Source organism: Osmerus eperlanus, chromosome 15 (genome assembly GCF_963692335.1).
Source record: "Osmerus eperlanus chromosome 15, fOsmEpe2.1, whole genome shotgun sequence".
Taxonomy (NCBI): domain Eukaryota; kingdom Metazoa; phylum Chordata; class Actinopteri; order Osmeriformes; family Osmeridae; genus Osmerus; species Osmerus eperlanus.
Window position 1 is genome coordinate 4,233,644 of NC_085032.1, and position 13,334 is coordinate 4,246,977.

At 38.6% G+C, this 13,334-nt stretch overlaps 1 protein-coding gene across 4 annotated transcripts in view; it reads left to right on the top strand.

Moving 5' to 3' along the window:
* dlec1 (DLEC1 cilia and flagella associated protein) overlaps nucleotides 1–11,276 on the top strand; it is a 206,508-nt gene extending 195,232 nt beyond the window's left edge. For 2 of the 4 annotated variants that reach the window (XM_062479022.1, XM_062479023.1), the window contains exons 37-38: nucleotides 10,079–10,196; nucleotides 10,565–11,276. In XM_062479022.1, coding sequence (XP_062335006.1) covers nucleotides 10,079–10,196; nucleotides 10,565–10,691 — 245 coding nt within the window. In that variant the 3' untranslated portion in view covers nucleotides 10,692–11,276. The remainder of the gene's footprint in view (nucleotides 1–10,078; nucleotides 10,197–10,564) is intronic. The other 2 variants (XR_009932247.1, XM_062479024.1) reach the window with 2 other exon arrangements.
* Nucleotides 11,277–13,334: the final 2,058 nt, after the last annotated feature.

Consider the following 13,334-nt stretch of genomic DNA (forward strand, 5'->3'; position numbering starts at 1 on the left):
ATGAGCCTGAATAGCTCGCATTGAATAGCAATGGACCAACAATCACGTGTGTTTGCTCTAGTGCGATCAAATGCCACTTCATGCCAGCTTGAAACTGTTTTATTTTCTCAGCCTACGGCAGCAAATATGAGATGCGACTTGAAAATCACCAATAATGTTGAATGTTGAGTGAATTTCTGACGAATCTGGTGATAGAGGCCAACGGCAGCTGCTGCTGTTGAACGCACAGCTCGCATGCTTACGGAAACCAGGGCGCCTGGAAACCAGGGCGTCTGGAAACCAGGGCGTCTGGAAACCAGGGCGATAACACCGGGTGTCCAGAACCTGTGCTAAGGGGATAGCTGTAGAGCTAGAGCTACCTGTATGGGGGCTGACAAGTGCCATCGCACTGCCGAAAAGCATACAACCCTTACAAAAAAGAAGTTTATTAAAGTATACTATAAGTATACTAAAATATGGATAGTACACTTTTAGTTCACTTGATATACTTTTAAGAAGTATGCTTAGAAAATAGTTCACTAGAGATATACTTTTAAGTATGCTTTGAAAATAGTTCACTTTTGATATACTTTTAAGAAGTATGCTTAGAAACAGAAAATGGTATACATTTCTTCTGGAGTAGGATGTTTTCTATTATTATACAGCGAAAACTGTCAAAATACTTTTAAAGTACGTTACAGGTTAATTTTTTTAGATCCATCTTATATATTCTAATTATTCATGTCCAGGAAAATCTATAATGCATTGCACATTGAATCTTTTTTTGGTACTGAAGCTGTAACCTTAATTACTGCCAAAACATTTTGAAGCCCTTATATTAATAATTATAAATTGGAGTATTAATGGAAAAAACAACAAAGTTACTTGAGAAAGAAGCCGACAGAAGGTTGCATTATGCATTTGAAGGTTATACTGTCAAACTGACTGAAGAACGAAATAACTACGTGAAAAAATGAAGATAGCGTGGCTCATTGGCTGGTCAATTCCCAGGATGCAAGGTGGTAAATAGTGTTAAAAGTTGCTGATAAGTTTGCTGTTTGTTCGAAATACAAATGTAACTTCATGAATTTCGTTTTTAAATGTGTCTGCTTAGAATGTAGTGTTTTGGTGCGTGGTAATTGTCATTGTTGTGCTGGTTTACCATTGTAACCATGAGTTAAATGACTGTTACATTTGATAAGAAGAGCTGGATTCTTACAACGTTAATGCATACGCAGTAAATAGCTTCTTTTAGTTAAGAATCTGCAGTGTCACTTGGCGAGGGGCCCCATTCTCGTCAAGTGACGCAAGATCAGCGGTGTTTGAGGGGCCCCTAAACAATTAAATATTAGTAAATCATAGTAAATGGACATTTACTATAAGTTTACTTCTTGAAGTACTTACATTAATTGAAAGTGCACTTGAAAGTATTGAAAAGTATACTTTGAGGTACTTTAGGAAGTATACTTCATGAAATAAAAGTGCACTACACAGGTTACTTAAGAGTATTCCAAGGTATACTTTGAAGTACTTTAGGAAGTATACTTCATGAACTGAAAGTGCACTACACAGGTTACTTTGGAATATTCCAAAGTATACTTTGAAGTACTTTAGGAAGTATACTTCATAAACTAAAAGTGCACTACACAGGCTACTTTACAGAATTCAGTTTACTTACATTAACATTTTACATTTTAGTCATTTAACAGACGCTCTTATCCAGAGCGACTTACAGTAAGTACAGGGACTTTCTCCCCGAAGCAAGTAGGGTGAAGTGCCTTGCCCAAGGACACAACGTCATTTGGCACGGCTGGGAATCGAACTGGCAACCTTCAGATTACTAGCCCGACTCCCTCACCGCTCAGCCACCTGACTACTTAGTACAAAAATAGTATATAAATAAGTACACTGCTAGTATACTTTAAGTACCATGATAATAGTATTCTTTTTTATACTAAGTATACTTACAAAATAAACTTGAAGTATACCTATTTTTTGTAAGGGAATGTAGACAAGCTTTGCCCACAATGTCTGTGTCGTCTCTGCCTATTTATCATTGGTTCCCAATGGGAGTGATAGCAGTGACCTAGTACGTGTGGGGACTTGGTCTTTGATAGCTGCGACGTAGCGCTGAAGTTACCTTTGTGAACATTGCTTTAGCTCGTGTGACGTGTAACTCATCTGCAAAGCTAACAATCACTAAAACCACTACGTCTTCCTAGGTGGTATGTTGGCTATCACCGGTCTCAAGTCGGCAACTGTAGGCTAAGTGGCCGGCTAGCTAGCTGGAAAAATTATAAAAGGACGACATCAGTGTGGCCATTTCAGCTAGATAGTGTTGTGCTGTATCGGCACAGACGTGAACAGCCAAACCCGTTTTGTCACTGACTGGTCATTAAAACGAGTCTAGTGGTAGTGGTTTGATTTAATATTGAATAATTACATACATTATAATATCTGGGTTTGGGTATTGTGTACCGTGTTGAATGGGTCTTGGTCTGGACACGTCTTGGTTAGTTGCAACTTGTCATTGCCAATATTGACAACGCGTTGACTTCAATATGAAGCAGTAGCCTACTGTAAATCCAAAGTTATGGGTAACCCTCACAAAAAAATAAGTATACTTCAAGTTTATTTTGTAAGTATACATAGTATAAAAAGTATACTATTATCATGTTACTTAAAGTATACTAGCAGTGTACTTATTTATATACTATTTTTGTACTAAGTAAACTGAATTGGCCCACTTTTTAGGTCACTTAGTACACTTTAAAGTACACTTATAGTGTATTTCAAGGTTTACTTTTGAATACTGTAATGTAGCATGTGTAGTGCACTTTCAGTTAATCAAGTATACTTCCTAAAGTACTTCAAAGTATACTTTGGAATACTCTAAAGTAGCCTGTGTAGTGCACTTTCAGTTCATAAAGTATACTTCCCAAAGTACTTAAAAGTACACATTGGAATACTCTAAAGTAGCCTGTGTAGTGCACTTTCAGTTCATAAAGTATACTTCCCAAAGTACTTAAAAGTACACATTGGAATACTCTAAAGTAACCTGTGTAGTGCACTTTCAGTTCATGAAGTATACTTCCTAAAGAGCCTAAAAGTATACTTTGCAATACTTTTAAGTGCACTTTCAATTAATGTAAGTACTTGAAGAAGTAAACTTAATAAATTTAATTTTACTATTCCTTACTAATATATTATAATGTTTAGGATCCCCTCAAACGCCTCAGATTATAAGTCACTTAGCGAAAACGGGGGCCCTTGAAGATACTATTTACTGCGCAAGCATTGACGTTTGAAGAATCCAGCTCTTCTTATGAAACGTAACAGTAATTTAACTCATGGTTACAATGGTAAACCACCACAACAATGGCCATGCAACAAAACACTACATTCTAAGCAGACACATTTAAAAAACTAAATTCATGAAGTTAAATTTTTATTTCGAACAAACGGCAAACTTATCAACAAATGTTAACACTATTTACCGCCTTGCATCATGGGAATTGACCAGCCAATGAGCCACGCTATCTTCATTTTTTCACGTCGTTATTTCGTTCTTTCCATTAATACTCCAATTGATAATTATTAGTATAAGATTATAGGGCTTCAGAATGTTTGGCTGTAATTAAGGTTACAGCTTCAGTACCAAAAAAGATTCAATGTGCAATGCATAATAGATTTTCATAGACATGAATAATTAGAATGAGTTGGATCTAAAAAATTTAACCTGTAATGTACTTTAAAATTATTTTGACTGTTTTTGCTGTATAATAATAGAAAATGTACATCCTACTCCAGAAGAAATGTATACCATTTTCTGTTTCTAAGCATACTTCTTAAAATTATATCAAAAGTGAACTATTTTCAAAGCATACTTAAAAGTATATAAAAAGTGAACTATTTTCTAAGTATACTTCTTACAAAAGTGAACTATTTTCAAAGCATACTTAAAAGTATATCAAAAGTGAACTATTTGGTGGCCAAGCCGCGAAGCGACGAAGCCACCTTAAGTGTTTCTACGTATTCTTCTTATTATTATTACACTCTTTGGGGCCAGTCCCCTCATCAATTTTACCAAGTTTCATGTTTCCATTTTAAACCCTCTAGCGCCACCAATGGGTCAAAGTGTTTACACACTTTACTTTTGAACCACGTCTCATTTTTGAAAATGAGGTATCGTTGTATTCCCAGGATCAAGACGAGTCCAACGCACTATGACGTTATCGTATGGATTTTTTATTTTCGAAATCGTTTGTTAGTTACATCAAATTGATGTGGCCGCCATTTTGAATATAACGTTTTTTCGCTAACTCTCCTATAAAGTTTGTCCAATCTTCACCAAGTTTGGCACAGATCATCTTCAGACCAAGCCTCACAAAAGACATCACATGTTTTTTTGATTTTCTAAACCTTGTGACTGGAACAGCCAATCAAAGTCGTCAACCAAGCCACCATAAAAGAAGTGAGGTCATATCAGCACCTCTTTACTGCATTGACACCAAACTTGGTATAAGGACTAGGGACCCTGTTCTAAATAGGTCCAATAGGTCATGCCATTTCACCTCTAGGTGGCACTGCAATAAGAACAAATTTGGCACCAATTATCTTCAGATCAAGCTTCACAAACGTTTTCACATGGTTTTTGATTTTCAAAATAGTTTTTCCGGAAAACAATCAAAGTCGGCGATGAAGCCGCCAAAACAGGAAGTGAGATCATATCTCAGGAAATATTTGCTGAATTGACATCAAACTTGGTACAGGTGCTCGGAACCCTGTTCCAAAGAGGTCAACAAAAAGTTGTGTCATCTAACCGCTAGGGGGCGATCCTGTGTCTGACACATGTTAACTTGTGATACCAGCTGAATTGATGCGGCCGCCAATTGTACGTTTTATAAAAAGTTTTTTCCCTATTCCTCCAACAAAATGTGTCCAATATTCACCAAATTTGGCACAGATTATCTTCAGAACACAATCACCTTGACATGTCAAAATAGGACTGAATTACAGCTTTTTAAACTTGGTACAAACCGCTTGCCAGTTGAAAAACTGCTTATATTTTTACACAGTAACTGAACACAGTAATTTCCAGCACTGAGAATAATTCACTAGGATAAATTGGTGTCCTGGCAAGGGCAACATAGCCAAAGCCAACGAGCCTGCCATGTCACTGGTTTTCTGTCTAGCACACAAACCATCAAAATTATTTTAGATTTTCAAAACGGTTTGATTGGTACAGCCAATCAAAATCTGCGGCAAAGCCGGCAAACAGGAAGTTGGGTCGTATCTCAGCAAATCTTTGATGGATTCAAAGCTGCATTTACTCAGAACCCTGTTCTGAGAATGTCTAAAATGTTTTTCGTTCATTTTACCTGCTTTACCGGCTTGGCCACCTCATTGCTGCTTGAAGCTATATTTTCTAAGTATACTTCTTACAAAAGTGAACTATTTTCAAAGCATACTTAAAAGTATATCAAAAGTGAAATATTTTCTAAGTATACTCCGTAAAAGTATATCAAAAGTGAACTATTTTCTAAGTATACTTAAAAGTATATCAAAAGTGAACTATTTTTAAGCATACTTCTTAAAAGTAGATCAAAAGTGTACAATCCATATTTTAGTATACTTATAGTATACTGTAATATACTTCTTTTTTGTAAGGGAATGTCTTGAATGGTGTGTCTTCACTTCAGGTATAGATAATGGTGAGGCTAACGTTAGATAGTTATAGGTGCCTTATCGACCTAGCTATTCACATAATGGCAGAGCGACGTAGTGGTCGTAGTGATTGTCTTCTTTGTTAGGCGTAGTGACGGTTGCTAGCTTTGTTAGCTAACATTACCTGGCACTAATCACCCCCCCACTACCTGTACATCTTGCACATGAACACAGTGCTCGATAAGTCTGAAACTATTTAAGACTTCAATGTCTATGTTCTGTAGAGCACTTATCTGCCCAAGATCTACAATGTGTGCCAAATTAATATATCCTGAAAAGCCATGCTGATCATTTTACATTACATTTACATTTAGTCATTTAGCAGACGCTCTTATCCAGAGCGACTTACAGTAAGTACAGGGACATTCCCCCGAGGCAAGTAGGGTGAAGTGCCTTGCCCAAGGACACAACGTCAGTTGGCATGACCAGGAATCGAACTGGCAATCTTCGGATTACTAGCCCGATTCCCTCACCGCTCAGCCACCTGACTCCTGATCAATGTGATCTATAAGGCCAGCATGCAATCTCTGGACACGACTGATGTCTTCCATCATCTACCGAATCTAGGTGTCCCGGTGTCCCTATCTGCCTTCGATCTTGTGCAGCTGCTTTGGTCTGAAGATAACCACGCCCCTCTCGTTTGCATGTGAGACTGGAAACAAATACAGCACAGAAATAAATGTGGTGCTAGGAAATATGTGGCGTATATATGTAAAAGTCTAAAAAAATAAATAAATGTGGCATTAGGAAATAAAAGTCCCATGAAATAAATAAATGTATTTATTTATTGATGTAGGTAAATTGATTCAGCTATATGATGCTGTATTTATATATTTATTGCCATCTTTTTTAATTTCAGGGTTTATTTCATAGCCATATTTATTGATGTATTTATCTATTTATTTACCGATTTATTTATTTGTGACTGACTCTGCATTCCATAGGCTATAAGCCGCTTCTAAATATAAGCCGTAGGCAGAACCACAAGAAAACTGTAAAATCAGGGTACAAGCCGCGGTTTTATTTCCGAAAAATATGGTATACAATACAGTATACTAGACCTCTAATACACATAATAACCTATACTAACCTTATAACTAGGGCTGAACGATTTTGGAAAATAAGATAATCGGGATTAATTTGCAATTGCGATTTAATATGCGATTATTATGATGTATATTAGATATTGATGTATTAATATAGATATATACTAGCCTACTGATCTCCAGTCAGCAACATAACACACAAAGTTCAGAAAAACTAAGGAGAACATACCGCCTGTAGCCTACCTCATCGAAAATATATTGGTAAATCAAAGCTAAACTAGAAACATAAGCTTTAGTTGCACTTTCTTAACCCTCGTGCTGCCTTCGGGTCACATGACCCAAAGGTTCATAACGAACCATCGTTGTGTTTACCCAATTTTACCCAATACAAAAACAAATAAAAATAATTTTCTTTTAACCTTCGCATTGTGGGGGGTCTGAGACAGCCCAACGGTTAAAAGAAAATGCTTCACTTTGTTTTTGTATGCGGTAAAGTTGTTGCAATACGACGGTGGGTCACAATGACTGATGGGTCAGAACGACCCGAAGATAACACAAGGGTTAACTAAAGCTAGCTAGCTAGCTACCGTTTCTGAAAAATAACTTGCGCTGTGGAGACAGTCGGAAATATTTAGAACTCACACATCTAAAGGTTAAATCTTAAAAGAAAAAGAGACACTGTCTGAACATTTATGATCCAGTCAACAGAAACAGTATGGCACCGTCAGCCATAGTGATCCTACTGTATGTGTATCACCGAGGGGTATCATATATTTCATGATGAACGCTTACTGCTTGAGTAATTTTGTAGTAGGCTACACTGAGTTAGGCTTTGAAACATTTCGATCAGTGATCCTGTCGGGTGTTATTTGGCTTATTTGACACATTGGTGTTCAGAATTTTAGCTATGCATCGTACATGGCTTGTGGTGTTTTTTTAGGGCCGAATTAGGTTGATACCCCGTGAGGTATCAACGTTAGCCAGGCAGGTTTTGCACAATACTTGACACTGCGCAGCATCTTTTTTTTAAAGGCAAAATTGGCAAAGTGATTGTAGTCTCAGGTTCTGTTGAGCCTGAGGCCATGATCGTACAGGTCAAGGTACAGTGTAGCGTGCAAGTTGATCCTTTGTCTGTAAACTGCGTTACTCACGCGTGTCACGTGACCAAAGTAAAATCGCAGCCTTTGCGATTACAAAATTGCGTTCTGTCTCATTGCGATATTAATCGCAAACGCAATTAATCGTTCAGCCCTACTTATAACCTATACTAACCTAAAGACAAGTAGGGTACAATTAGTGCAATGTCCATATCTATGTCTATTCAAAAATCTTGGAAAGAAACTGTAGTACGGTGTTCATTTTAGGACATCCTCAGATCTCAGACTCAATTCTCATTCTCAAACGAAAAGGCGTCAGGTCTCAGACCAAAAGTCGTCAGACTCAGGCGAAACGGCTTCAGTCTCAGAAAAACCTTTGTCATTCTCAGACAAAACCCCGTCAACCAAACGGCGTCAGAAAAACCCTTGTCATTCTCAGACAAAACGGCGTCAAACCAAACAGCGTCAAAAAAACCTTTGTCATTCTCAGACAAACGCTGTCAAACCAATCAAGCACATAATGTGACAACAAGAAAAATTAATTATGACCTGCAAACTCACTTTATTAGAAGGCCGCACACTCAGTAGAAAGTTTGGTAGGCAGTATGTGTCGCATCATGATGACGTAGCCTACATTCGTCACACAATTTTTGATGCTGTTTGGTTTGACGCCGTTTGGTTTGACGTCGTTTTGTCTGAGTTTGAGATCTGAGGATGTCCTAAAATAAACACCGTACTGTAGTCCAGTCTTCGTGTGAGAGACCGGATGCTTCAGTATCGCCTGCCAGAAGGTAACAGAGTAAAAAGACTGAAGGATCAGCAGCAGACCATATTATATTATCCACTGCCTATTAAAGGATACAGTCCCTGTCTTGTCGTTCCGAAAGTTGTTAAATTGAATAGGCTGAGCATCAACAGGCTAACATCTAGTAAACCTAAAGCCTAGAATTTCCAAACAAATTACGGCGCATTTTTTGCAATACTTGGACCATGTTCTGACAATAAATGAAGAACATTACATGTTTTGCCAGTATAACTGGATCTAATTAGACCATTGAATGTTTATGATGGCCTTGTACTTTTGACTGGGGACAACAAAGCGATCTTGTCAGCCGACTCTAAACGGTTGATAATGTCGGGCTACTATTGACCAACTGCAGTCTTACCCGCAACGTGTTTGACATCCTTTAGCCAGTAAATTTAGCTGAATGATTGAAGAGCTAGACAACAAACGCTCTTATTAATTAATCACCGACTAATTACACGGAAATAAATGACAGATTGACTAAGGCACGTTCATTTTCCGACCGTGCCTTTGCTCCATGCAAGAAGCGCCATTTAGCACCATTACGTGTCAGTAACAATGTCCCTGTCTGAAGACTCAGGTCATTTCAACACCACCTGATAGCTGATAGTGGACTATAGGAGGAAAAAACTGACATCCAGCCCCTGTGCGTTGGCGGGGACTGTGTGGAGAGGGGGGCTGCCTTCGAATTTCTGGGCATCACCATCAAAGAGGACCTGACCTGGAGCGCTAACACCACTGCTCTGGTAAAGAAAGCCCAGCACAGAATGTATTTCCTGAGACTCCTCAAAAAAGAATAACCTGAGCCTTTTACCGCTGCTCCACAGAGAGCATACTGTGCCTGTGCTTGGTTTGCCAGCTGTACAGTGCAGGACAGAAAAGGTCACCACGTCAGTCCAGAAGATCGCCACCTTCTCCCATCTCTTGAAGAACTGTACAGTTCCCGCTGCCTCAAAAAAGCAAAAAAACATTTACAGGACTCATCACACCCGGGACATATTCTGTTTGAACTGCTGCCTTCGGACTACGATACAGAACAATAAAAACACGGACCAACAGATTAAAAAACTGTTTTTATCCCAGAGCCGTGGTCACCCTAAATGCTGCTTGTACATACAAGCTGTGCAATATTCTAACTATCTATGTGCAATTTTAGGGAGCTGTGCAATAGTGGAATGTGATGGATGTGTGTGTGTTTTAACTAATAGTCTTAATCTTTGTAAATTTGTATCTTATTTATAAACTTGTGTATTTATTCAGTGCACCTGAGGAGGATTGCCTCCAATTTCGTTGTACAGTGTACAATGACAAAGATATTCTATTCGATTCTATTTGACCCCTTAGTAGTTTCTAGGTGGGTGCCATCATTTTGGGTTTGGATACAGTGTGGTATCTTATCATGACTACCTCTTTGGTTTTTGTAGACCCAAGTGACGAAAAGTCCGATGTGTTCAGAGTGACACCAGACTGCGGGGTCCTAAAGCCCCAGGAATTCCCCGTCTCCACCTGCAGACAGGTCCTACAAGTCAGCTTTACAGCCAGGTACCATACCTTGTCCTGTGTTCAATTATTATTATTATTATCATCATCATCATGTACTGTATTTCTTATTCAGTTAAAAAGACAAGTGTCATAATCAAAACACCATATTCAACAATATTGTGTTGAAAACAAACAATATACAACATTTTATAATACAAAACATTGCATTGGCGAAAAGTATGTCTGAAATGCATCCTTGGGGAGGGGATTTAGAGGGGCTGCAAGCCGTTCTGTATATCACAACTCCAAAATTGATAACATTGTAATTCAAACTATGTTGAGTGCATGAAATAGGTTTGAAAATATTTCACATGAGCAAAATGGCACCCTATGTTGGCACAACTGAGTGATCTATGTGTGTGCTGTAGTGACAAGATGCAGTTCCAAGCCACAGTCACAATCCAGGGGGTCCTTGGAGAGCCCAACCTTACTCTGCAGCTGCAAGGAATGGGCTCCTACGACGAGAGACACACGTCTCCTCCATCTCACTCTTAGCACCTCTTCCTTTTTTTGTCTTTACACATTTTAAGATGCATCATCCGTTTCCTCTCCTTGGAGTTATATTGGTATATGTATCAATAGAAGTCTTACACGTGGTTTAAAATATAACCTTCATTTGTTTTCAATATGAAAGACCTTTCCAATTCCTCAAAATTCTAACAGTGAGAATATTTTTGTTCTATACTATTCCATCAAAAATGTAATATGTCGGAAATGAGAACTTGATTTATGAAAAGTACAGCTAGTGTGTTTATTTCTGAAATTCAATTGCTACTCAATAAAAAAAAAATACTGTCAAATGTTACACCATATTTCTGATGCTACTATGTTATTTGTTCAAAAACACTATGTAAAGTGATAACTCTTCCAGTAAACAATCACCAATGGACTTGTACAACAATCAACTGTTTGTACTGAAATCTGAAGCATTGAGACCCATTTTTCACACAAGAATGCAATTTCTGATGATTTATTCATCCAAGTATATTGGCATATCCAGCTTTTGAAACAAAATAAATTGCTCTGTTTCCATAAGCAAGTTATTTCATTTACGGCCCAGGGTACTCGAATACTGCAGCAGTTCCCATTCCTGTTCCAATGCACATGGATACCACACCGTAGGCTCTGGGAAAATACAAGATGTTGCATTCACAGCATGACATGCTCAAAATCTATAATTTTTTCCTTCTGTAAAATATGTGTAATCATTAAGTTTATTTATCCATAATTACATACATAATAAGCATATACTATAATGCAAGGAATCTGTGTGTGTGTCTGTGTGTTTTAAAGTTTTGGTAAAACGGTCAGCTTGAGAACTGGGCACAGTGCAAAGTTGTACTTTTGCTGGTGTCCATCTCAGGACCCAATGTCGGAAGGAATTTTGTAATTATTTTTTCACATTTGAAAAAAATACATAGGTTTATAAATGTGACTGCATAGCACCAAGGGATATAGCCATGGAGCTTGCGAACTGCTCACCCAGTCAGACTCCTCTTTGGTGTCAGTTCCCAAATTACATTAGAAAAGGCTGCTGTGAACACGGAAATAGCTCATCTTTGCGCAAACCAGTCATCCAGACATTCACATGCTGTGTGAAGTTGAAATGCTGTGGATGTATTGCTCTGATGAGTGTTTTATGAAAATTATATAGTCCTATATAGTCCAGAGCTTTCTAAGACAAACTCATTAAAGACAAGCAGACTGCGAAAGATTGCGAAAACTACAACAGGCCAGCGGTGTCCACACCGCCCGAATCAAATTAGCAACAGTGAGTTCAAATCAACAATTATTTGTATAGCCCTTTTTACACGCAAGCATGTTACAGAGGGCTTCACATACACCCATAGAACTGCCCCTCAACCAACCTAAACCCTCAGGGAAGACAAGGAAAAACTCGGGACCGGAAACTCGCTGTTGCCCGTCATGGAGACTGGTTTCCGGTTGGCGACCAGGTCCAGTGTTGGCAGACCGACGACCAGGCAGGTGCTGACAGCTCAAACCCCCCACACCACAGGGGATGTGTGGAGGGGGGACAGAGAGGGGAGAGCAGGGATTAGAGAATGCGATCTTTAGAATGAGATCCCCACCGGTCACGTGTGGACTAGTGCAGCAATTTAGCACAGCAAAAAAGGGTATTTGATGCAGCCCTAGACACTAAGACAGCGCCAGCCCCCCTCGGTTGGAACATCAACTCTGTTCCAGGGGAGATAACTCTAAAATAAGTTATATTTATATAATAAGGGTGAGAAAGCCCCGTCCCCCGTTGTCACCAACTAGTAACGGAAACTATAACAATAGCAATATACAGTAACAGGTTTACTTTTTGTAAAATCTAGATGTTACATGTAAAAGTTACATGTGATACACACAGACAAACACACACCCCAGGTTTACATAGAAAGTACATACACACACTTACATTTAACAGAACCAAAACGTTTTTAACCTAATTTTGAATGTCGAAACAGTATCAGCCTCCTTAATTGAGACAGGTAATTTGTTCCAGAGAAAAGGTGCTCTTTATGAGAACACCCTGCCTCCAGCAGTTTTTTTCTTAATTTTGGGAACCACCAGATAGCCGGCATCTAAGTGTCCTTGCGGGGCGATAGGGTGCAAGGAGACCAGAGAGGTAAGGTGGTGCCAATCCATGCAGAGATTTGTAGGTTAGTAATAGAACTTTGAAATCAGCTCTGGCTTGGATAGGGAGCCAGTGTAGAGAGACGGGAGTTATGTTATGTTATGTGATCGAACTTTATGGTTCTAGTCAATAGTCTAGCAGCAGCATTTTGCACCCGCTGTAAAAAAAATTAAGTAGGTAATCGGGAGGCCAGAGAACAACACATTGCAGTAGTCCAGTCGGGATGTAACAAATGCATGTATTTGTTTTTCAGCATCATCCTTTGAGAGGAATTTTTGTATTTTGGCTATGTTACGTAGATGGAAAAATGCAGTTCTGGTAATTTGCTTAATATGGTACTCAAACGAAAGGTCTGGGTCCATTGTACCTCCTAGATTTTTTACCAGCTGGCTTTGAGAGACTTTGACGCCATCTAAGTCTAAGGTCAGATTGGATAAATTATTTCTGTATTTTTTTGTACCGAAAATTTGAATCTCTGTTTTATCCGAATTGAGAAG